At 38.2% G+C, this 22862-nt stretch overlaps 1 protein-coding gene and 1 long non-coding RNA gene across 2 annotated transcripts; one reads left to right on the top strand and one right to left on the bottom strand.

Annotated features, from left to right (window-relative positions):
* Positions 1-16962: 16962 nt before the first annotated feature.
* LOC122002714 lies at positions 16963-18047 on the bottom strand. Its single transcript, XR_006117705.1, has 2 exons — positions 17909-18047; positions 16963-17256 (listed from the first exon to the last, which is right to left on the bottom strand). It is a non-coding gene; the product is annotated as an uncharacterized LOC122002714 (long non-coding RNA).
* On the top strand, positions 17288-20752 carry LOC122002713 (tetraspanin-6-like). Its single transcript, XM_042557989.1, has 3 exons — positions 17288-18394; positions 19975-20294; positions 20467-20752. Exons 1-3 carry the CDS (start codon positions 17897-17899, stop codon positions 20504-20506), a joined length of 858 nt encoding a protein of 285 aa, XP_042413923.1. The 5' UTR covers positions 17288-17896; the 3' UTR covers positions 20507-20752.
* Positions 20753-22862: the final 2110 nt, after the last annotated feature.

Raw genomic sequence — 22862 nt, 5'->3', positions numbered from 1 at the left:
TTAAATTACAGATATCAATACCAATATAACCAACATAAAATAACAACATACCTATTTGCCGTCTGGAGATGTTCCGTCGCTGTCCAGTCCCCAATTTGACCTCAAAATTCCGAACGTACATATCGCCGGAAATCCAAATAAATCCGAAACATAACCATATCGAAAATCCGATAATGCCCAGTTTGACTCGCAAACCTGGCTAACCCAAATATTCAGAATACCAACAACAGGTATCCGATAAATCTCCAGAACACCAAAAGCAGGTATCATAACCCGCTCTGATACCAAATAAATTGGTATCAGATAAATCCCGAAAATCCAAAATACAAAACAAAAGATCGTAAAACTGTGCTCTGATACCACTAAATTGTCACGCCCCCAGAAGAGTCCCTGTCCGAGAAAATTTCGACAGTATCTCCCCTGTACGGCGGACAATCAAAATTTTCTACAAGCACTAAATACTCAGCCACAGGCGGCTGGAATAATAACAGTAAATAAAATCAATCATCACGCAGTTTATATATGTATTCAGCCTCTGGCTGTCACAACCACACAGTTAATAAAATAAACAACATAATAATACTCTGACTCGAAATCAACCCTACTCAACTACACTCGTAAAGCCCAAATCCGATTTTTCTTACCTCTTCTGCCGTCCAGGCAGGCATGTGTTGGATCGAGATCGCGCTAGAGGGGGGGTGAATAGCGCTCGCGGCTATTTTTGTCGTATCGGAAACGTAAAACTACCAAAGTAAATATACGCAGCGGAAGTAAAGAATGCAATCACAGAAAGACACAGATAGTTTTACTTCGTTCGGAGCCTAGGTCGACTCCTACTCGAAGGCCCGCGATCCTTGATCGCTTTCGGTGGGCAACACTTATAAGTACGAAAAAGAGTACAAGATTTACAATCAGTACAGTAATTAAAAACAAGTTTACCGACGACAGAATCGTAAACTCGAAGCTCCTGGTCGTCGTGGACTTGTAACAGCACTTCAGGGTCGTTGAATGAGCAGCACGCAGCACAAGGATTGCTTGAAAGTTCTGTTCTAAAGCTGCTGGTCGAGACCCCTTATAAAGGGGGTTCAAGGCGCCTTACACTGTTCACCAAGGCGCCTTGAACGAGCCGAGTCACCCGCGTGGATCAGCACGGACCTGGTCGAACTCTATCTGGTTTAAGGCGCCTTCAGCCTATCCAAGGCGCCTTCAACTCGGTCAAGCCGACCCTTTGCCTTCGAATAGAGTTCTTCCGCTTGACGAGGCGCCCCAAGCTCCATGGAGGCGCCTTTGACCACTGCTCATCCGAGTCCTTCTTTGTGTTTTTGGACTGCAAGTATGTTAATCCAAAGATACCGCAACACAAAGTTAACACAACATAATAGTATGAATATGAAATTATGACAGTCTCCGGACTTCGGGTTTCCAACCGAAACCCTAGGTCGACCCGACGCCACTGTTCCTCTAGGGAACGCGTCCTCACCTACTCCTCTCGGAGATTTTACTGCTGGTGCGATCCTCCAGATCGACCGACTTTTGCTCGGCACTCGATGCTCCGGACTTTCTTGAACATCCGCTTCACCGGTCAGACTTTCACCGGTTCATGACACCAGACTTTCCACCTAGGGTTACCACCCCTAGGACTTTGCCTGAAGCCATCGACCGCCAAGACTTTCCGCATAGGGTTACCACCCCTATGACCTAGGGTTACCACCCCTAGGGTTTTACCTGCCTAACCGCAGCTAGGACTTTCTCAAACACTCAAAAAAAGTCAGATAACAAAGCACCTTAACTTCAATCCTTTGCCATTATCAAAACTTAGGTTCGATCGCCTGATGCTTCCCGCACCAACAATCTCCCTTTGATTATGGCAACACGAATTCAAAGTTAAGAAAACAACATATGTAATAACTGCATAAAGTTAACCAAGCTTAAGTAAATAAACTTCAAATGCAATAGAGGTTAAGCTGGAAACTTTGAACTTTGACATATTAGACTCCCCCTTAATAAAAGCCCTCCTTTTATCAAATACTTTGAATTTAACTTTAATTTACCTACTCTCTGCTTTTATTAAATACTTTGATTTTTCCATTAACTTTAAATCTACTCTCCCCCTTTGCCATATATCAAAAAATAAACTAGTTTGAAAGTAGATTTGTATTTTTCTGAAGGAAAATTTTCAAAAGAGGGAAAAAGAACAAAAAACGACTTAGCTTTTTGAGTTTTGGGATTTTCTAATTTTGAAAATACTTAGCTATATATTCAGCTTCAAAATGATTTGTATTGAGAAAATATTTTGCCAAATAGCTAAGTTTAGAGTACAATCTAACTAAGTGTAGTAAATTTATTCTTAAAATTAACTAAGTTTGAAGATATGAGTATTTGAATTTTCAATAAAAAAGTTTTGCTTAGAAGTTATAAAATTTGAGGTCACTTTAAAATGTTATAATTAGTTTACTAGATTTGAAAAATAGTTGAATATTCAATTTCATGGTCAAGTTTTTTGAAAAAACTATAAATGAGTTTTGAATACTTATTGTGAAGAAAATTAACAAAATATTTATTTTTAGGGCAGAGGGAGTAGTAGGAGTTTGTTGTCAGTCCAAGCATAAGTCAAATTAAATTATTAAGTTTAATTTGATTAAGTATCAGAGCCCTAAAATAATCAGGTAAAGAAATTTGATTAGAACCGTAAAGTATAATCATGCTTAAATTGAAACACATTTTTCCAACTGTCTAACCTTTAGCTACTTGCTGATTGCCTAGAGGGCAGTAGCTTTCACATGGTTAGTCAAATTAAGTCCATTTGGTCCAGTTAGATTTGTCTAGAGCTGGAAGACTTGACTTGATTAATATTTATGATGTGTTTAACGCCCAGACTCATATTGATGCACAAATATAAGCATTCCTGAGTCCAGGCTGTACCCTATGCATCTCACGCCATTCTAAGTTTTTCAAACACAAGCAAGGTAGACCTAGGTGTTTGTGAGATGCTCTGGCTTTAATCTAGGGGAACATGATTTCTAGGGGAAAACTTAGGCTAGTTCCAAATGTTGAAAATTCTAAGAAATTGGAATTTTGAAATAAGTATTTTCCTAGAAATTTAAAAGCAAATGATAACCAAACATTGTCTATTCTACCCAACACATTCCTATTTGTCTTCTAAGTGAGCTGAACTCAAGTTCAGGTAAGGGTTTTGTGAAGATGTCAGCTAGATTTGATTTTGACTCAACATAGTTGAGTGTAATGTCACCCTTAGCTACATGATCCCTTACAAAATGGTGCTTTACTTCTATATGTTTAGTCCTTGAGTGATGAATTGGGTTTTTTGTTAAATTTATGGAACTTATATTATCAATTGAGATTTTTGTGTTATGATAGTTCAGTTGATAGTCTTTAAGAGTGTGCATCATCCAAAGCAATTGAGATGTGCATTCACCTAAGGCTATATATTCAGCTTCAGTGGTAGACAAAGCCACAATGTTGCTTTCTACTTGACCAACTTACTAGGCATTGTCCTAGAAATTGACAACTACCACTTGTGCTTTTTCTATCTAACTTGCATCCGGCGTAATCCGAGTCGAGTAGCCAAGAAGGTCAAAGGTGCAAGTTCTAGGGTACCGTAGTCCTATATTTAGAGTACCTTTAATGTACATAAGTATTCTTTTAACATAGGTTAAATGTGACTCTTTTGCACAAGACTGGTATCTTGCGCACATACCAACTGCAAATAATATGTCGGGTCGGCTTGCAGTTAGGTAAAGCAGGCTTCCTATGGCACTCCTGTAGTACTTTGGGTCTACTGGTTTGCCTTCAGGGTCAGAGTCTATGTTAATGTTGGTTGCCATGGGTGTATTTATTATTTTTGAATTTTCCATGCAGAATTTTTTAATTAATTCCTTTGCATATTTAGTTTGATAAATATATATTCCATCTTTAGTTTGTTTTATTTGTAGGCCTAAGAAAAAATTAAGTTCACCAACCATGCTCATTTCGAATTCATTTTCCATTAATTTAGTGAATTCTTTTAAAAATTTAGAGTTATTTGATCCAAAAATTATATCATCAACGTAGATTTGAGCTATGAAGATGTCTTTGTCTACAGTTTTTACAAATAGAGTTGGATCTATTTGACCTTGGTTGAAACCTTTGGATATTAAGTGATTTGACAATCGTTCATACCATGCCCTAGGGGCTTGTTTAAGTCCGTACAAGGCCTTTTTTAACCTAAATACATGATTAGGATATCCTAAGTCCTCAAATCCTGGGGGTTGGCTTACATATACTTCCTCCTTAATAAATCCATTTAAGAATGCTGACTTGACATCCATTTGGTATAGTTTAAATCCTTTGTTTGCTGCATAGGCTAACAACATTCTAATGGATTCTAGTCTAGCTACTGGGGCATAGGTTTCATCATAGTCCAAACCTTCAACTTGGCTGAATCCTTTAGCTACAAGCCTAGCCTTATTTCTAATTATTTCGCCTTGATCATCTAGCTTGTTTCTAAATACCCATTTTGTATCGATTATTGATTTATTTGAGGGTTTAGATACAAGTTCCCAGACTTGATTTCTCTCAAATTGGGCTAACTCTTCCTGCATAGCTATGATCCAGTCCGGGTCAGGTAGTGCTTCTTCTATTGTTTTTGGTTCGATTTTAGAAATTAGGGCAATCTGACTGTGAATTCTGTAGGAGGATCTAGTTCTTACCCCTAGATTTGGATCACCCAAAATTTGATCAGATGGGTGAGAGGTACTGACCCTAGTTAGTCTTGTAAGTGGGTCAGGGGCTGGTTCCTCTGGTTTATGAAGACTTGGTTGAATTTCATCATCTTCTATATTTCTTGGATCAATATCAACATTCTCATTTATATTTGGTAGATTATTTTCTTCATCAAATATTATATTAGTTGTTTCTTCAACTTTTAGGGTGTTTTGATTGTAGACTCTATAGGCTCGACTGTTTGAGGAGTATCCTAAAAATATTCCTTTGTTAGATTTGGGTGTGAATTTTCTTAAATAATCTTTAGTGTTTAAAATGTGAACTTTACATCCAAATACTTTTAAATAATGTAAGTTAGGAATTTTATGATAATATAGTTCATAAGGGGTTTTCTTGTGAAATTTGTTGATCAAAATTCGGTTTTGAATATGATTTGCAGAATTTATTGCTTCTGCCCAGAATTGGTGATTTAAGTTATATTCATTTAACATGGTTCTAGCGGCTTCTTGTAGGGTTCTATTTTTACGTTCCACCAGACCATTTTGTTGGGGGGTTCTAGGACATGAAAATTCATGTTGATATCCATTTATTTTACAAAATTGGATAAATTTATGATTTTCAAATTCCCCTCCGTGATCACTTCTTATTCTTTTAATTTTAGTATCTTTTTCATTTTCTATTAATTTACAAAAGTTACTAAATATTTCATAGGTTTCATCTTTAGTTTTTAGGAATTTTACCCATGAAAATCTAGAGTAGTCATCAATTATTACTAAGCAATACTGGTTCTTGCTTAGTGACTTAGCTCCATATGAATCAAATAAGTCAAGGTGAAGGAGCTCAAGTAAGGAGCTGGTTCTTTCAAGATTTATTGATTTGTGTGTTGACTTAGTTTGTTTTCCTTGTTGACAAGCATTACAGATTGAATTTTCAATGAATTTTAGGTTTGGTAAACCTTTAACTAGACCATTTTGACTCATTTTTGAAATGAGTCTAGTGTGAGTGTGACACAATCTTCTGTGCCACAAAGCAGTTTCCTCTTCTTGTGTTAGAAAACACTTTGTTGAGGATGTTGGTAGATTAATGGAATACATATTATTTATCCTAAGTCCCTTAAGTAAGATTTCAGGATTTTCAATGTTTTTAACTAAACACCTGGTTTTGTCAAAAGTTACTAAGTATCCGTTATCACACAATTGACTTATACTTAGTAAATTAAACTTGAAATTTTCAACTAAAAGGACTTTTCGAATAATAAAATCGGAGTTGAGTTCGATATTACCTCTTCCGATTATCTTAAGTTGACCTTCGTTACCGAATGCAACTGATCCTAAGTTGTTGTATGTGAGTTTAGTAAACTTCAATTTATCTCCAGTCATGTGTCTGGAGCAGCCACTATCCAACATCCATTGATCCAATTCCTACATAGGAAGTGGTTGAATTGTTTTAATGGATTGCACGATAGTTAAGTTGAAGTAAACTTGTTAGAGATAAATTTTGAAGGAGTTTTGAAATTGAAAATAATTTTGAAATTTAATTTTGAAATTGAGTTTTAAAAATAAATTTGAAATTTGAGTTTTAAAAATAATTTTGAAATTGAGTTTTAAAAGTAATTTTGAAATTGAGTTTTAGAATAATTTTGAAAAATAATTTTGAAATTAAGTTTTAAAATTAAGTTTTAAAATAATTTTGAAATTAAGTTTTTAAAATAATTTTTAAAATAATTTTGAAATTAAGTTTTTGAAATAATTTTGAAATTGAGTTTTAGAATAATTTTGAAAAACAATTTTGAAATTAGGTTTTTAAAATAATTTTGAAATTGAGTTTTAAAATAATTTTGAAATTAAGTTTTTAAAATAATTTTGAAATTGAGTTTTAAAATAATTTTGATATTAAGTTTTTAAAATAATTTTGAAAAGATTTTTCAAATTGTTTCAGTTTTGAAAATAATTCAAGTTAAAATAACTTGATTTAAGTTAAGTCAATTTAAATAATTTAAATTCCTAATCATCTCACCCGATCTAAAATTGTCAATCAGGGAACCCTATAATTGTTGTGAGATGAATTATAATTCAACTTTTGGGTTAACTTTGTGTTAGATTCAGGTTTGGCTTTGGGTTCAACAAGTAAGCATTCTTTGGATAAACTTCTGGGCTATGGTGAGTCACAAGGAGCTCATTAAAGTAACCATGCCTTCGAGGTTTTCCAAATAGTCCTACCCATTGAACTTAATACCAATCCTTGGTCTAACTAGTCAGGATTCATTTAAGGGTAGCTTCGGTCAGTTCCACTTGGCCAATTGCACGCCATATCTTCCTAGACACGCGATGCCCAAGCTTCCCTAACGCACTATCATCCAAAAATTTCACCAATACTGTGGGTCAAGTTAAACCTAGCCTGTTTTAATCTAACCTTAATTACCCTGCCGGGTAATCTACTCTTGTTTTACCCATCTTGGGTAGATTAGGTTTAGTTACCTGCCGGGTAGTTTAGTTGGGGGTGCCAGCATTTTTATTTTCAGTGTTAACTAAATTTCGACTCTTGAATATCTTAACTTGATTTTAATTTTGAGTTTTGAATTGATAATTTAATTTTGAATTTTGAATTTAATTTTTAATTTTAAATTTTGAATTTTAAATTTAATTTTAGTGTTAAATTTTGAATTTTGAATTTTAATTTTTAATTTTAAATTTCGAATTTTGAGTTTAATTTTAGTTTTAAATTTTGAATTTTGAATTTAATTTTTAATTTTAAATTTCGAATTTTAAATTTTTAGGATTGTTTTTCGTTTTGCTCCCCCTGAATCATGGCCTCGATATGGTCTATCGAGGTAGTATATTTGATCCTTTGGAACCCAGTATTGGTCAGGTCTAACTTGATTGACCAAGTTAGACTTGGAGACCCATGCTTGGACTGATTTAACACTTTGTTTGTTTATTAATGATAAATAAGATCTATATTTACTTTTGTATCCCAGCCCAGTTCAATTCCTAATCATCTCACCCGATCTAAAATTGTCAATCAGGGAACCCTATAATTGTTGTGAGATGAATTATAATTCAACTTTTGGGTTAACTTTGTGTTAGATTCAGGTTTGGCTTTGGGTTCAACAAGTAAGCATTCTTTGGATAAACTTCTGGGCTATGGTGAGTCACAAGGAGCTCATTAAAGTAACCATGCCTTCGAGGTTTTCCAAATAGTCCTACCCATTGAACTTAATACCAATCCTTGGTCTAACTAGTCAGGATTCATTTAAGGGTAGCTTCGGTCAGTTCCACTTGGCCAATTGCACCAGGTTGAAGTCATATCTTCCTAGACATGCGATGCCCAAGCTTCCCTAACGTACTATCATCCAAAAATTTCACCAGTACTGTGGGTCAAGTTAAACCTAGCCCGTTTTAATCTAACCTTAATTACCCTGCCGGGTAATCTACTCTTGTTTTACCCATCTTGGGTAGATTAGGTTTAGTTACCCTGCCGGGTAGTTTAGTTGGGGGTGCCAGCGAGTCTGGATCCTCCATTTTTATTTTCAGTGTTAACTAAATTTCGACTCTTGAATATCTTAACTTGATTTTAATTTTGAGTTTTGAATTGATAATTTAATTTTGAATTTTGAATTTAATTTTTAATTTTAAATTTTGAATTTTAAATTTAATTTTAGTGTTAAATTTCGAATTTTGAATTTTAATTTTTAATTTTAAATTTCGAATTTTGAGTTTAATTTTAGTTTTAAATTTTGAATTTTGAATTTAATTTTTAATTTTAAATTTCGAATTTTAAATTTTTAGGATTGTTTTTCGTTTTGCTCCCCCTGAATCATGGCCTCGATATGGTCTATCGAGGTAGTATATTTGATCCTTTGGAACCCAGTATTGGTCAGGTCTAACTTGATTGACCAAGTTAGACTTGGAGACCCATGCTTGGACTGATTTAACACTTTGTTTGTTTATTAATGATAAATAAGATCTATATTTACTTTTGTATCCCAGCCCAGTTCTGTTGTAGACGGCTCTTTGTGTCCCAAGAATCAAGTCCAAATTCTTGGAGCCCAAAGTAAACCGTTCTAAGGTATTTTCTAAATCTTTAACCTGATTTGTTAGAGTTGAATTTTCTTCCTCAAGTTTTTGAACTTGAGTTGGAAATTCAGTCTGACTCTGGTCAGGTAAGGGTTTAGTTTAAGCCACTTCTTTAGAAGTGACTTAACCTTCAGGTTTGACTTAGCTAATTTGCGCAATAAATAGCTAACTAAAATGTTCAACCGGGAGATACTTACAGCGGGGTCTGGTCCTTCGGAAACGGATACGGATCCGTGGCTTTGCTCGGACTCTGCCTCAGACTCGCTCTCGCATCCATATTCAACGACTTGGTCCCGGGCCATTAATGCGAGTAGACTCGTTTGTTCGAGCTCGTCGTCGTCGTCCTCCGATGAAGATTCGTCCCATGTTGCCTTAAGGACCTTTTTCCTTCTTTGCTTTTTGACCTCCTTCAGGTTAGGGCAGTTGGTTTTGATGTGCCCTTTTTGGTTACACCCGTAGCATGTAACTTCAAACTTCATCTTTGTATTTTGTGGGCCTTCCTTTGATTTCACCGCCTTCTTTAGATCTCTTTTGTCGAATCCTTTCGTCTTGTAGAGCTTCTTCACGAGATTTACCAGCTCGGTTGTAATGTCACCTTCTTCATCATCAGAGTCTGGTTCAGCTTCCGATGCTGGTTCGGTTCTCCGTCGAGGTCTCGGTTCCCGGGTTCGGCTTGTACCTGCAACCAACGCAATACCTTTCTCGGTAGGCTGTGCATTAGTCTGCTCATGAAGTTCAAATTCACTAAAAAGTTCATCTAGTTTTAAAGAAGATAAATCCTTGGAAACTTTGTAGGCATCTACCATTGATGCCCACAATGTATTCCTTGGAAACGAGTTTAGGGCATACCTTATTACGTCCCGATTTTCTATCTTCCGGCCAATTCCGTGAAGAGAGTTAAGGATGTCTTGTATTCTTGCGTGAAGAGAACTCGCCGTTTCGCCTTCCTGCATTTTTAGATTATATAATTTATTAAGTAAAAGATCTCTTTTACTTACCTTAGTGTCGTCAGTGCCTTCGTGGAGTTCGATGAGCTTTTCCCAGAGTTCTTTTGCGGAGGAGAATGGACCGACTCTGTTGAGCTCTTCTTTGGTAAGACCACATTGGATGGTGCAGGTGGCTTTTGCGTCAGCTTCCACCTTTTGATAAATGCCGGCTCCCAATTTTCGCAGGTGTAGGCTTACCGTCGTTACCAGTTGGTAGATCATCCAGGTATCGAACTGGATCTTCAGATATATCTCCATTCGCCCCTTCCAATACCCGAAGTCTTCTCCGGAAAATAGTGGGGGACGAACGGTGCTATATCCTTCTTGTTGGGCCATTTTAGATCTACAAGAACAAACACAACAAAATCTATTCCAAGACTGAGTCTTGGATTAGTAGTGCGAGAGTAAAGGATAATAAAAACGAACTCGAGTGGTGTTGCACCTACTTCGAGCAAAAGTCGATTCGAGGGAAACAAAAATTAGAATATAGCTATAAGGCTAAATTCTAATTTGACTCCGAAAACGAAAAAAAACTGCGAAAAATTTGTTTTGAAAGGTGGTTGCACCAATTCAAAACGACCCTGCTCTGATACCAATTGTTGGATCGAGATCGCGCTAGAGGGGGGGTGAATAGCGCTCGCGGCTATTTTTGTCGTATCGGAAACGTAAAACTACCAAAGTAAATATACGCAGCGGAAGTAAAGAATGCAATCACAGAAAGACACAGATAGTTTTACTTCGTTCGGAGCCTAGGTCGACTCCTACTCGAAGGCCCGCGATCCTTGATCGCTTTCGGTGGGCAACACTTATAAGTACGAAAAGAGTACAAGATTTACAATCAATACAGTAATTAAAAACAAGTTTACCGACGACAGAATCGTAAACTCGAAGCTCCTGGTCGTCGTGGACTTGTAACAGCACTTCAGGGTCGTTGAATGAGCAGCACGCAGCACAAGGATTGCTTGGAAGTTCTGTTCTGAAGCTGCTGGTCGAGACCCCTTATAAAGGGGGTTCAAGGCGCCTTACACTGTTCACCAAGGCGCCTTGAACGAGCCGAGTCACCCGCGTGGATCAGCACGGACCTGGTCGAACTCTATCTGGTTTAAGGCGCCTTCAGCCTATCCAAGGCGCCTTCAACCTCCGGTTCAAGGCGCCTTGAACCCTATTCAAGGCGCCTCCAGTCTGCTGCGCTGGCCTCTTCCTGGCTCGCACCCGAGGCCTCGGACACTGTTCATCCGAGTCCTTCTTTGTGTTTTTGGTACCTGCAAGTATGTTAATCCAAAGATACCTGCAACACAAAGTTAACACAACATAATAGTATGAATATGAAATTATGACAGTCTCCGGACTGTCCGGGTCTGACTTCGGGTTTCCAACCGGAAACCCTAGGTCGACCCGACGCCTACTGTTCCCTCTACGGGGAACGCGTCCTCACCTACTCCTCTCGGGCGATTTGTTGCCAGTGCGATCCTCCAGATCGACTGGACTTTTGCTCGGCACTCGATGCTCCCGGACTTTCTGCTGAACATCCGCTTCACCGGCCAGTTCAGACTTTCACCTGGTTCGCGACACCAGGACTTTCCACCTAGGGTTACCACCCCCTAGGACTTTTGCCTGAAGCCATCGACCTGCCAAGACTTTCCGCATAGGGTTACCACCCCCTATGACCTAGGGTTACCACCCCCTAGGGTTTTACCTTGCCTAACCGCAGTTAGGACTTTCCTGAAACACTCAGCAAAAGCTGTCAGATAACAAAGCACCTTAACTTTGAATCCTTTGCCATTATCAAAACTTATGTTCGATCGTCGGATGCTTCCCGCACCAACAGCATGTAGTAGAGTAAATCCAAATCATACGAAAAGTCCATCCAACGGAAAGATTCCATACAATATCCATATGTAAGTCCAAAACAAAACTAAAATAAAGTCTGATAGCGAAAAGCTAAAATGAAACAACTCAAAAACCAGCAGCGGAGTAGCACTACGTGCAGTGGGGACTAGCGACTGGAACTCCCTCCTGACAGCATCAACCTGAAAATAACAACAATGGAGGCGGGGTGAGTCCAACACTCAGCAGGTACAGTTGATATGCAAAGTAAAGAAACAACACCTAGCACTAATCATGCGTACAGTCTCCTGATAAGAAAGATAAGAATGCATCTGAAATAAACAGGAGAATACTGTACTAACCAGGTCCTGAGTATAAGGTCAAACAGTCCGAGGGATAAGGAATTCCTGTATGCATGTCAAACATAGGTATCCAAACAATATGCAGCATATAAATGCAGCAAACACAAACACAAGCAATAAATGCATCATGCATATGATGCCATTGATGCGTCCTGGTCACCCCTGACGTCAGTCGATCATCTCATACAAAAGTGAGGCCGAGTGGGTAGGGCTGTGACAACCGTGCACTCTGTCGTCACTACTCCTGATGAGTGACCGAGTGGACGGGATGCTGTCGGAGTACACCTATCCTCCTACCCCAAATCATAGATGGGGGAGCGCAATGCTCTCAACTCCCGGTACACAATGACGGGGAGGAATCCCTGCCGGATAACACGTTGTGTCACACTACCCATGAGCGGACCAACGGTGCCTAACAGAGTCCCTGCTGCAACACACTCAGCCTGAATCGACCACTAACCCATGAGTGGTGGTGTGTGCAGATCCATGTAACTGGCTATGTGCTCAACAATAATGGAGTGGACTATCGCACAGCATGCAATCATGCAAATGGTGCATGGCACTAACCACAAGAATATCCTGACCTAATCCACATATATATAAAAATGCATCAAAGGTCAACGAATCCAAAACAATCCAAAGGTATACAGAAGGTATAAAACCTAGGTCCTGAACATGGTCAAGCATGGCATATCACTACCCCTATATGCATGTATAGACAGGTAAAATATACCCGAGATGCAAAACCAATCAATCAAACAAGCATGTAAGATTTGGGTAGTGATTAACCGAAACAGATAAAAAAACACAATTAATGCAACATGTTAATTTAATTACTAAGCATATCAAATGACATAAGTCAAAAGTACCCGCCTCCAATAGGAATGCCCAAATCCGACATCGAGATACTCGTCTCGCGTCAAAATCCTGTATCCAATAAATACATTTTTATTTAGCTAAAATTCGAATGAATTGCTAAATAAATCCTTAAAACCATTTAGGGCAAAACCCTAATTAATAATCATCAACTTATCTAAATAAAGTCTAACGATAAATTAGGGTTAGTTACCTAATCCCCAATCCACCATTAGATCAATTCCAAACTACCTAATCCTATCAATCAATCATCAACAACATAATCAAAGTAAAACCCTAAACCTTACCTCAGTTCACAATCCAAATGACTGCAGTGAAAGGTTGCTTGCTGCTGAAAAATCCTCCACACTACCAGGATCAAAATAAAATCCACAACAACAATTAAATACCCTATACTATCAATTAGGCAGCACTCATAACTCTGTAAAATCTGAGCCTCAAACCAACAATACCTAAATTTCCTTACCTATCTCGTAGCTGTGTTTGTTGATCCTCCACAAAGAAGGATTGGCCGGAGCTAGGGCACGGGGTGACCGGCAGTGGCGTCGGCTCTGTCCGGTGCGGCGACGACACTCTGCAAAGGAAGAGGCGTCGGCGGTGTGGCTCAGATCCACCGCACAGTGGCCGGCGTTCGCTCTAGGGCACGGCTGGGCGGAGAAGTGAGGTTCGGCTCAGTAGAGAAGAGAAGGAAATGGATGTGCGGCGGTGGAGAAGCGGCTATCGCTGCACTACTTCGTGCGGAAAGAAGGAACTCGGCCGGCGGCAGCGTCGGGTAGAGAAGGTGCCGAGAGGAGATGAGAACGAAGAGAAGGGATCGGCGTCTAGGTTTCCTCTCGTGCGGCGCCGGTTAGGGCAGGGGGAAGAGGTCGGGTGGTTTCGGCGTTGAGGGAAGAAAAAGAAAATAAAAGAAAATAAAGAAAAGGAAATGTAAATATAAACATTTCCTCGCTTAAACGGGGTAACCTAAACAGGCTTTTCCGGGCCCCGTTTTTGTCCCCGTTAATTCGTCCGTACGAGCTCCGAAAAATACCCGGAAAATTTCCAAAAATTCCGGAAAAATCCCTTATTAATATTCCCTATTTTTCCGGTATTTTACATCAAGACCCATGTCTACCTCGACATAAGATAGGTCGGCAGATCAGTAGATCGGCAGATTAACTGATCGGCAGATCAAGAAGTTTGCGAGTCGACTGATCAAGTCAGCTCAACAAGTCAAACTGCTCAAGAAGTTGGGAGGTCGGCGCAACAAATGAGAGTCAGCTTGAGATGTCGATGAGTTTGATAGGTTTGCCACATGGAGTCTATGTTGACCTAGTCTTGACCACTCCACCCAACCTCTTTGTTGACTGAGTCCTTCTACGTAGGCCATGTTGTCTCCATCGCATCACAAGCATCTCCCTCTAGTCGAAGGAGGACGTAGTCCGATTGACTAGATAATTATCTTATCAACAAACGTCAAGATTCATGTGACTGAGTACCTCAAGGTAGAATTGAAAAGGAGGACCACAACATATGTTAAAAAATGGAATACATATGGTCAGATTTGGTGTGAAGACAATGAGTTGAAGCCGGTCAAGGGTTGGGAGAGAAACCAATCCATGATCGAGTCCAAGTCAAGAGAATAAGTAGCGACTCTAGCCCTAGTAGAGAAAATGCTCAATCTATAATCATGTCTAAGTCGGGAGAGTATATTAAACTTGATCTTTCGACTCCCGAGTACCTGTAAAGTCGGCGAGAGAGTAGCTCAATCCGCGACTATATATGAGTCGGACAAAATAGATCGATCTGTGATTATGTCCAAGTTGGAAGAGAATTATCTTGTTCGCACGACTCCCGAGTTGTCAATCCTAAAATGTGGAATTAAAGAGAACTCTATATTTTTAATTGATTAATGAAAAAAATTCTCAATAATATATCGGAATTTAGTTTCGAACTCTAAATTTCTGATTGATTAATGAATTTTTTTTTTAATAATACGTCGTTGCTGAATCTCGAACTTTAGATCCCTGATTGATTAATAAGAAATTTTTTTAATAATATATCGCAGCTGAGTCTTAAACTCTAAATCTCTAATTGATGTATGTGGAAATTATTAATAAATTTTGAAATACATTATCGTAATTTAATTTTCAGATTCATCAAATTAATTAAGAGGTCCAGAATTTTAATATAATAATAATAATAATAAGATAAACCCATAATTCTAGAACTACATGCTGTTGAAAAACACTCAAGGCCTAGAGTTGCACTTACGTTCAGTGTAGCTATATGAGCCTTGGAATGTTCAGAGACGTCCACCCATATCAGTAGTGTCTTGTATTTGTAAGACATTTGATGGTCTAGGGAATTGCTGAGGGAACTCCTCCGTTCATTCTATTTGATATGCTCATTACATACATACCTCAGTGGTCACACCATCAATTGATTGAATTGTAAAGCCTAGAATAAGGATAATTGGTCGGTTTTCCCTACCTTCTCAAAATATATGGTTGGATTGAGAAAAGCGCTAGAAGGAAGTGAATAGCATGCTTCGTATGCTTTTACAAAATGTTCGAAAAATCACAGAGTCGTGCAGCAAAATTTAAAAGACAATTAAGAACACAATGATTTTTTACTTGGTTCGTAATCTCGTGGCTACTACTCCAATGCCCGTAGTTAGTTAGACCATTTTCGTTGGACAATCACTATCAAATCGATTCTTTTACAAAATATAGATTGGTAACAAGATTATCAACTTTAGAATAAAACGCACAAGAAGAAAGCAAGAGTAATATAAACTAACAACTACACACGTTACTAAAGTCTAGGCTCATTTGATCTCGTAGTGTTGTGTCACTGTCACGTCTGAAGCTTGAGCGCGACAAAGTATCATCGTTTCGGAAGTATAACAGAGCTTGAAGCATAAAATGAATGAGTACATGAAGTTTCTGATCAATGCTTTTTTTATAGTTTGATCTAGGCTCTGAATCGGTTTGAGGCGCCTCTAGCAGTCCTTATGCAATCCAATCTTGTCACCGTGATAAGCTTTCTAGTACAGGTGTCTGGAAGTGATAGAGGCATCTGAATAGTCTAGGCACATGGATGTGATAGAGGTAGGATTGAGCATTCGGTCAAAATCGAACCGACCGAACCGAATAGATCGAAAATCGAATAAACTGATTTTTTTTTCAACCAACCGAACTGACCGAATTCTATACAAAAATCAAACCGACTGAACCGATAAAAGATCGATTAATTCGATTTTTGACCGATTTAATCGAATTTTAAAACTTTATTTGATTTTAATTAAAAAAAGAAGAGATTTTATTTTATTTATTATATTTTTAAATAAAAAAAATTAATAAATATTTTTATTCGGTTTAATCGATTTATTTGGTTTAACCGAATTACAAAACTTAGAACCGAAACCGAACCGAATTCACTGAAAATCGAATCGAATTTTTTTTTAAAAAAATGAAAACCGAATTAACCGAACCGAATTCCTAAATTCGGTCGGTTCGGTTAATTCGGTTTTACCGAATTTTTGCTCACCCCTAGATAGAGGCCCTTGGATCCCGTTTTCTAAGTTGTTTGGTTAGTTAGCTTCATGCATCACATTGTTAGTACAATATATAAATATAATTATTATTGACAACTCTCCGATCTGTTCGGTCTCAACTTTAGATCTCCCATGAGATCTTAGGTTGGACCTATGCATATTGCTCCTTTTCCGAGAGTGCGTCCTCACCACTCCACCCAAGAGAGTTTACTTAATGTGAAGCTTGGTTCACCCGACCTACTTAGACTTTTGCTCAGTCTGACCTTGACTCTTAGAACTTTCTACTAGATCTTCGGCCCTCAACCCTCAGGATTTCCCGTCTGATGTCCTCAATCTATCAAGACTTCCGCCTAGTCCCTCTGACCAAGACTTTCTTTCCTAGTCACAACGAGGACTTTTTTTACTTACTTCAACTATAACTTCCTTGCAAGCTCAATCCACATATTAGAAAATCACATGACTTGACTTGAACTTATTGCCAAGATTTCCAGCACCAGCACATATAAATAATTTAGGATGATATAAATTAAGGTGGCCCGCGTATAAAAAATTGGGGGGAGGGACTCCAAACAACATTCCATCAAAGGGAGCTAATTAATCTTGTTTAACATCAGTTGATTAAGTTCAGCAATCAAATTCTCACTTTTCAATAATTCAAGAATTAGAATCTTATTCTACCACGCAACAAATAAAGAAATTTACACACACACACACACAAACAACTTTCGAATCTTTCAATTGTTCAAGTCACCATATTATTCTCTGAGCTTGACACAAAATTCCTTTTTATCTGAAATTCCGTCAAAGGGAGCAAAGCTTTTAAAGCTACTTGTTAGTGGATGAGAGTGCTGTCTTAAATCATATCCTTTCTGTCACAAATAAAGCAAAAGACAATTGATAAAACCGATTGAGAAATCATAGAATAATTTCATCAAGTGGTGGTAGTGGCAATATAAAGCACAGGTTCTTCTAATTTGTTTCTTAACACGTAAGAAAAGAAACCAGAATTTGAATGTCTTTTGGCACTGAAAGTACTGTACCAAGTCATCACCATTCACAACTGAGAAAAAGGAACAGGAAAAGAGATGGACATTATTAAAGCAGTCTGCTGTCTCATGGCTATAAACTATAGGGAAACTTAAAGGAGTGATAAAGCATCTGAAGGGATAAGGAGGAATTTTTCTTGGAGCAAATTGAGGGAAGAACAACACCAGCACCGGGGGAAGCAGAGAGACGAGGTGAGGGTTGTTTTCTTGGGAGGTTTAAACAAGGGGGCACAAAAAATCATTTTTCTAGCAGGCAAAGAGTGGGAAGAACATCAGCACCACGTGGAGAAGTCGAGAGGAGGAAAAAGGAGGTATTTTTGAGATCGAAAGCATTCACAAGAAGGAGCCGCCGCCACCCGTGCAGGTGGAGAGAAGAAAAGGGGGAAGCGATTTCGACATCAAACTCCTAGGGTTCTGAAGAGAGAAAAAAAATCGATTTTTGAGATCCAAAGACTAGGGTTTGATGAGGACGTACCGATTCAGCAACTCCTTGATCGGGTACCTGAACCTGTTGACGCTACTCGCGTCGATCCCTCTGATCGGCAGCGGTCTCTGGCTCTCGCGGAGTTCGGCGACGTGCGAGTCGTCGCTGCAGACGCCGCTCCTGGTGCTGGGCTTCGTGGTGCTCATCGTCTCGCTCGCCGGCTTCGTCGGCGCCTGCTTCAACGTGGCCTGGGCTCTCTGGCTCTACCTCGTCGTCATGCTCTTCCTCATCGTGGCCCTTCTCGGCCTCACGGTGTTCGGATTCGCCGTCACCGGGGGTGGGGGCGGCGTGGAAGTCCCCGGGCGCGTCTACCACGAGTACCGCCTCGACGACTACTCCGGCTGGCTGAGGCGGAGGATCACGGAGCCGCAGTACTGGAAGACGGCCATGGCGTGCGTGGTTGGGTCGAGGACGTGCGCCAAGATCGCGTTTTGGACGCCATTGGATTATCTCCAAAGGGACCTCTCGCCTATTCAGGTAAATAATTATCTTTCTAGTTCAGCAAACTCTACTAAATTTCAAGATTTCAATTTTCCAACTTTAAAAAACTTATTTATCTTTAAATTTAATGAAGTCCCTTTAACCATTTTTTATATATATTACTAATGAGATATTAATTAATATAATCATATAATATAGATCTAGGGTAAAAGATAAAACCATCACTTGACGGATCCTCGAAATCATATAATATAGATGAAGTTTGTTGGGTTGATGTATAAAATTAACAAGTAAAAATAATTCACTGCTTGTTAACAAACCACCAATAGGTCATAGGTGATAATAAACCTATAAAAATAATTATTATTAGATCCTGTTGAATAAGATGAATTATTATTCGACTAAATCTGAAATAAAATACAATTAATATAGATGTAATTAATTATCTGAACCCAATACAAAATAAAATTACAAATGATTTATTTAAGTAATAAACTGATTTTAAAACTTTTATATATAATTAATTCACTAAACAGTTTAATTAGTTTTAGATATCTTGAAGTGAATTTTAAAATTATACAATTAGTTCTATGTCGATCTAAAAGATATGATCTGCGGGACATGATTAACAAGATTGTAACACCAATTGTCACATCTAAAACATCCAATATATACATGTTTTTCCCCATGTCTTGACCACTTGTACTAATGATTAGTAGTCATCCGTGATTTACCTCTTCCGTGTTGACCGAAGGACGGATTGATTAGGGCGTTGGGGGCGAACGATAGCCTATTTTACCACATAAAACATCCAATATATAACCCTCGGAATAGTGCAGCAACAAGAGGTAGGGCAGTATGCTCACACACTCGTGGTTCAATTCCAAGTAGAGCAATATTACATCCATTGTGCTCGAACTACTGGAACTGCTAGGCTGCCATGTAAGGAGTCGTTGCGCTTCTAGATTTATTCGGTGGACGAATCAGGGGAAGATTGACCACCTCCAAGATTAGTCGGATCAAAAGCCAGATATTCTGGGTTAACAAAAATAAATATAATATATATAAAAGAACCAATTAAAACTAAAAATGAGAGCCAATAAATACAATATTATCATGTTCAAAAAGGATCACGCCATAAGAACTAGCATGGATTGTAAATGAAAAAAATGTTCATGAGGTGTTTGACTTGATGAGAGCTTCATTATAGTCGATCAATACACATAAGGTCAATTTAATGAACAAGCTTAAACGTATATATTCAACTTGTTCATGTTTATGAATAAAGATTATGAATTGTTAGTGAACAATGTTCACGAACAAAGTTTGTGAACCATATTTAATAACTAATAAAAAAGCTTAAAACTATTAAATTGTAAAACAATTAAATAAGTCTTATTTGAACTGTGAGCTCGATAATATTTAAACGAACTGAATTCTAGCTAAGCTTGAACCAAGTGTAAACTCGTAAAATAGAAATCAAGTCAAGTTTGAATAACTATTTCGACAAATTAGTTCATTTTAGGCTCGGATTAGCTCATCGAAAAAGACTAGTGGTCGATTTAATGCAATTCTTGCCATCGTGTATATTAATTCTTCTGTATTGGCGTATGCAGTCCGGCTGTTGCAAGCCGCCAACATCTTGCACCTACAACGCTGGGGCTGCCATGGCGGCTCAAGACGAGGACTGCTATCGGTGGAACAATGCAGCCAACGTCCTGTGCTACGCCTGCGACTCATGCAAGGCTGGTGTCTTGGAGCAAGTCAGGAGGGACTGGCACAAGCTCTCCATCCTCAACGTCGTCGTCCTCATCTTCCTCATCTCCATCTACTCTATCGGCTGTTGCGCCTTCCGCAATGCCCGACGTGCTGAGTCTGAGTATCCATATGGCGAGAACCGCATGTCCAAGATACACCCTCGATGGGACTACTACTGGTACTGCTTCATCTGCCCCAACTCAATTGCTAAGCTCAAAGACTCACCTTGTAGCTAGCATTACCTTACACTTGAGTGTAACAATTGAGTTGTCAATCATTTTCTTCTTAGCTTACTTTCCAGCTGATTATAGATCGATACTGATCAGTTGTAGTTTTCTTTCAACTTGCAGGTGGAGATGGTTCCGAGACAGAAGAGAACAGCTCTATTAGCGATCGACTTTGATGCTGCATTTGATCGATGTTAATTAAGTACAAATCTAGAGAAACTGGAGCTCAGTTTCTGTAAATTAACAGAGCTAGCTACATTTGTCTATGGTCATGGTTAGTGAAGGGTTCCTTGACCCTTTATGTTGCCTGTTTTGCTTAAGGAAAGGTTTTCTAAATTTTTTATATGGAACTTGCTTAGTTTCTATATTATATATATGAACTCTCGGTCCTTAGTCGTGTTAAATGAAAGAGATGAATATTTCATACCTATAGAGTATATTTGTGATTATTTTGAAGAAGAATTTTAGGATAAAATAGATGTTTTGGACCTACTCTGTACGATGATCTATGTCTTAGATATGATGATGTTTCGGACCATGGATACCCATTGAGGCATTCTCGGAAAAGTGTTGATGGCACTTCGAAGTATGTCAAACCATTAATTAATTCTAGAATGAAAAATTTTCACCATTTTCCCCTTTTCCACATTGAGGTTATTTTCGGCTAGTTCCACTAGCCTCTTCTGCAACTCTAATGTGGGCTCGTATGCTCCAATTCATGCATGGGGAGTACACTTAATAGATGATATTTGGCTTCGTCTCTTTGCTTCTTCATCCATCGACTCTCCGCCATAATTTCTCATTAACATCCCTAAGCATCTCAAAATAATTTTTCATGATTAATATGATATCAAAGTGAATTTTAGAAAATACCTTCATTCCTTGCTTTCTCGAGAGTTCTCCTTTAAACTTTGGTATATTGATATTTCATAGTCTTGTGCTTTCAAGACAGTCAAGAAAAGAGGTTTCAACCTGATTTAATACCAATTGTTGAGACTAGTGGTGATGAGATGGCTAGAAGATATAGAGGGGGGAATATGGATTCTTTCAACCATGTTAGCATATAAATAAAATATGCAATGAAATTAAATGCTAAATGAAATACCATTGCTAACATCAACATTTACATGGTTCAAAACCCGGTTTATGATCCTTGGATGGATCATTCCTAAATGCTCTCTATACTTTCCTAGATTCTATATTTGTGCTAATATTCATAGGTCTATAGAGTTCATATAATATAATATTATAGTTAAATGAACTATATGGTAGTATGGTGCATTGGGCTTATTTTAGGCATTGATTTGTGACCCAAACTAATTTTGCCATGACTAGGCCTTAAACTTCCTAGAATCATGTTCAAATTTCTGGATCCATTAGAAACTTTTATAAAATCTTTTTCATATTGTCATGCTTCGCTTCAAAACTTGATTTTCTAACTCATTATCTCTAGGGGTTTAATGTGTATTTACAATATTATGATGAATAATCCTTGTTTTAAACTTTTCTAAGTTAATTTTCGGTTTCTTAGAGATGTTCTTGGATTCTTCTATTGTAAATTGAACCATGCAAACTTGGACATGAGTGAGAAATTGTCAGCTCATCTTTTATATCTTAAGCACTCCTTGGTTTGAGCTTCCTTGTTCATTTCATTCAATGCATTTGTTTCTCTTCTTCTTTCCTTTCTCTTCCATTCTCTCCTTGTCTTTCCATTCATCTACACATTTCAAGACCATTCTTGTTTTCTTAACCTGTGTCCACTCTTTTTTCAGTGACCCTTGTTGAATTCGAAGTAAAATTTTGTGGTCTTTCTTGCAACTTGTAGTGGCTTCCTTCATTTTAATTTCTTCTTTCCCTCCCCTACATCCAATATATGATCTTTTTATTCACTGGTTTACCTTTCAATGTAGAGCCTAATAACTTGAAGAGGTGCCTCAAAGTCTTTCTTCCTCAATTTTCTTCGCTGTGCAATCAATTCTTGATGATGTTAAGTCTTCAGTGTTCAAATATACATTTAAAGAGGGTCACTCATCCATAGTTGAGGCTTGATCTTCATGCTTGACCTCATAGTTTTAGCATTGTGGATATGATGTCCACAATATATAGTTTCTACCTCTTCAATCATTTTAGGAGTTTGAGCTTCTAATTCTTGTATGAGATTTTCATGAAGAAGGTCAAAGCGAGCCAAGTGAGAAGGCCTATCTTGGCGAGTGTGCTAGTCGGTCTAGGCTAGCTGAGCGAACTAGTTGATCCAACCAGCAAGGAGGATCACTCAAGTAAGCAAAGTAGTGTTGGGTGGGCAAGACATGTTAATCAATCTGGAGGAACTAAATGGGTTGGATGAGTCGATCAGGCAAAGCGTTCTAAGCAGTACACGTTTGGTGGTTCAAACGGGCTACTTAGGTTGGATGGTTCTAACAAGCCCTAGCTGGATAGGCCTGGCAAACTGAACGAATTGAGTATATTGAACTAGTTAAATAGGTCAAACACAAAAATCATTCTTTCATCCATTTTTCCCA

Source organism: Zingiber officinale, chromosome 7A (assembly GCF_018446385.1).
Source record: "Zingiber officinale cultivar Zhangliang chromosome 7A, Zo_v1.1, whole genome shotgun sequence".
NCBI lineage: Eukaryota > Viridiplantae > Streptophyta > Magnoliopsida > Zingiberales > Zingiberaceae > Zingiber > Zingiber officinale.
This window is presented reverse-complemented; position numbering and strand designations above follow the sequence as displayed.

Coding starts and splice junctions, on each gene's coding strand:
- LOC122002713 (XM_042557989.1), top strand. CDS start 17,897: ATGAGGACGTACCGATTCAGCAACTCCTTGATCGGGTACCTGAACCTG. Junction 18,395..19,974: donor GGGACCTCTCGCCTATTCAG/GTAAATAATTAT, acceptor TGGCGTATGCAG/TCCGGCTGTTGCAAGCCGCC. Junction 20,295..20,466: donor CCTCGATGGGACTACTACTG/GTACTGCTTCAT, acceptor TTCAACTTGCAG/GTGGAGATGGTTCCGAGACA.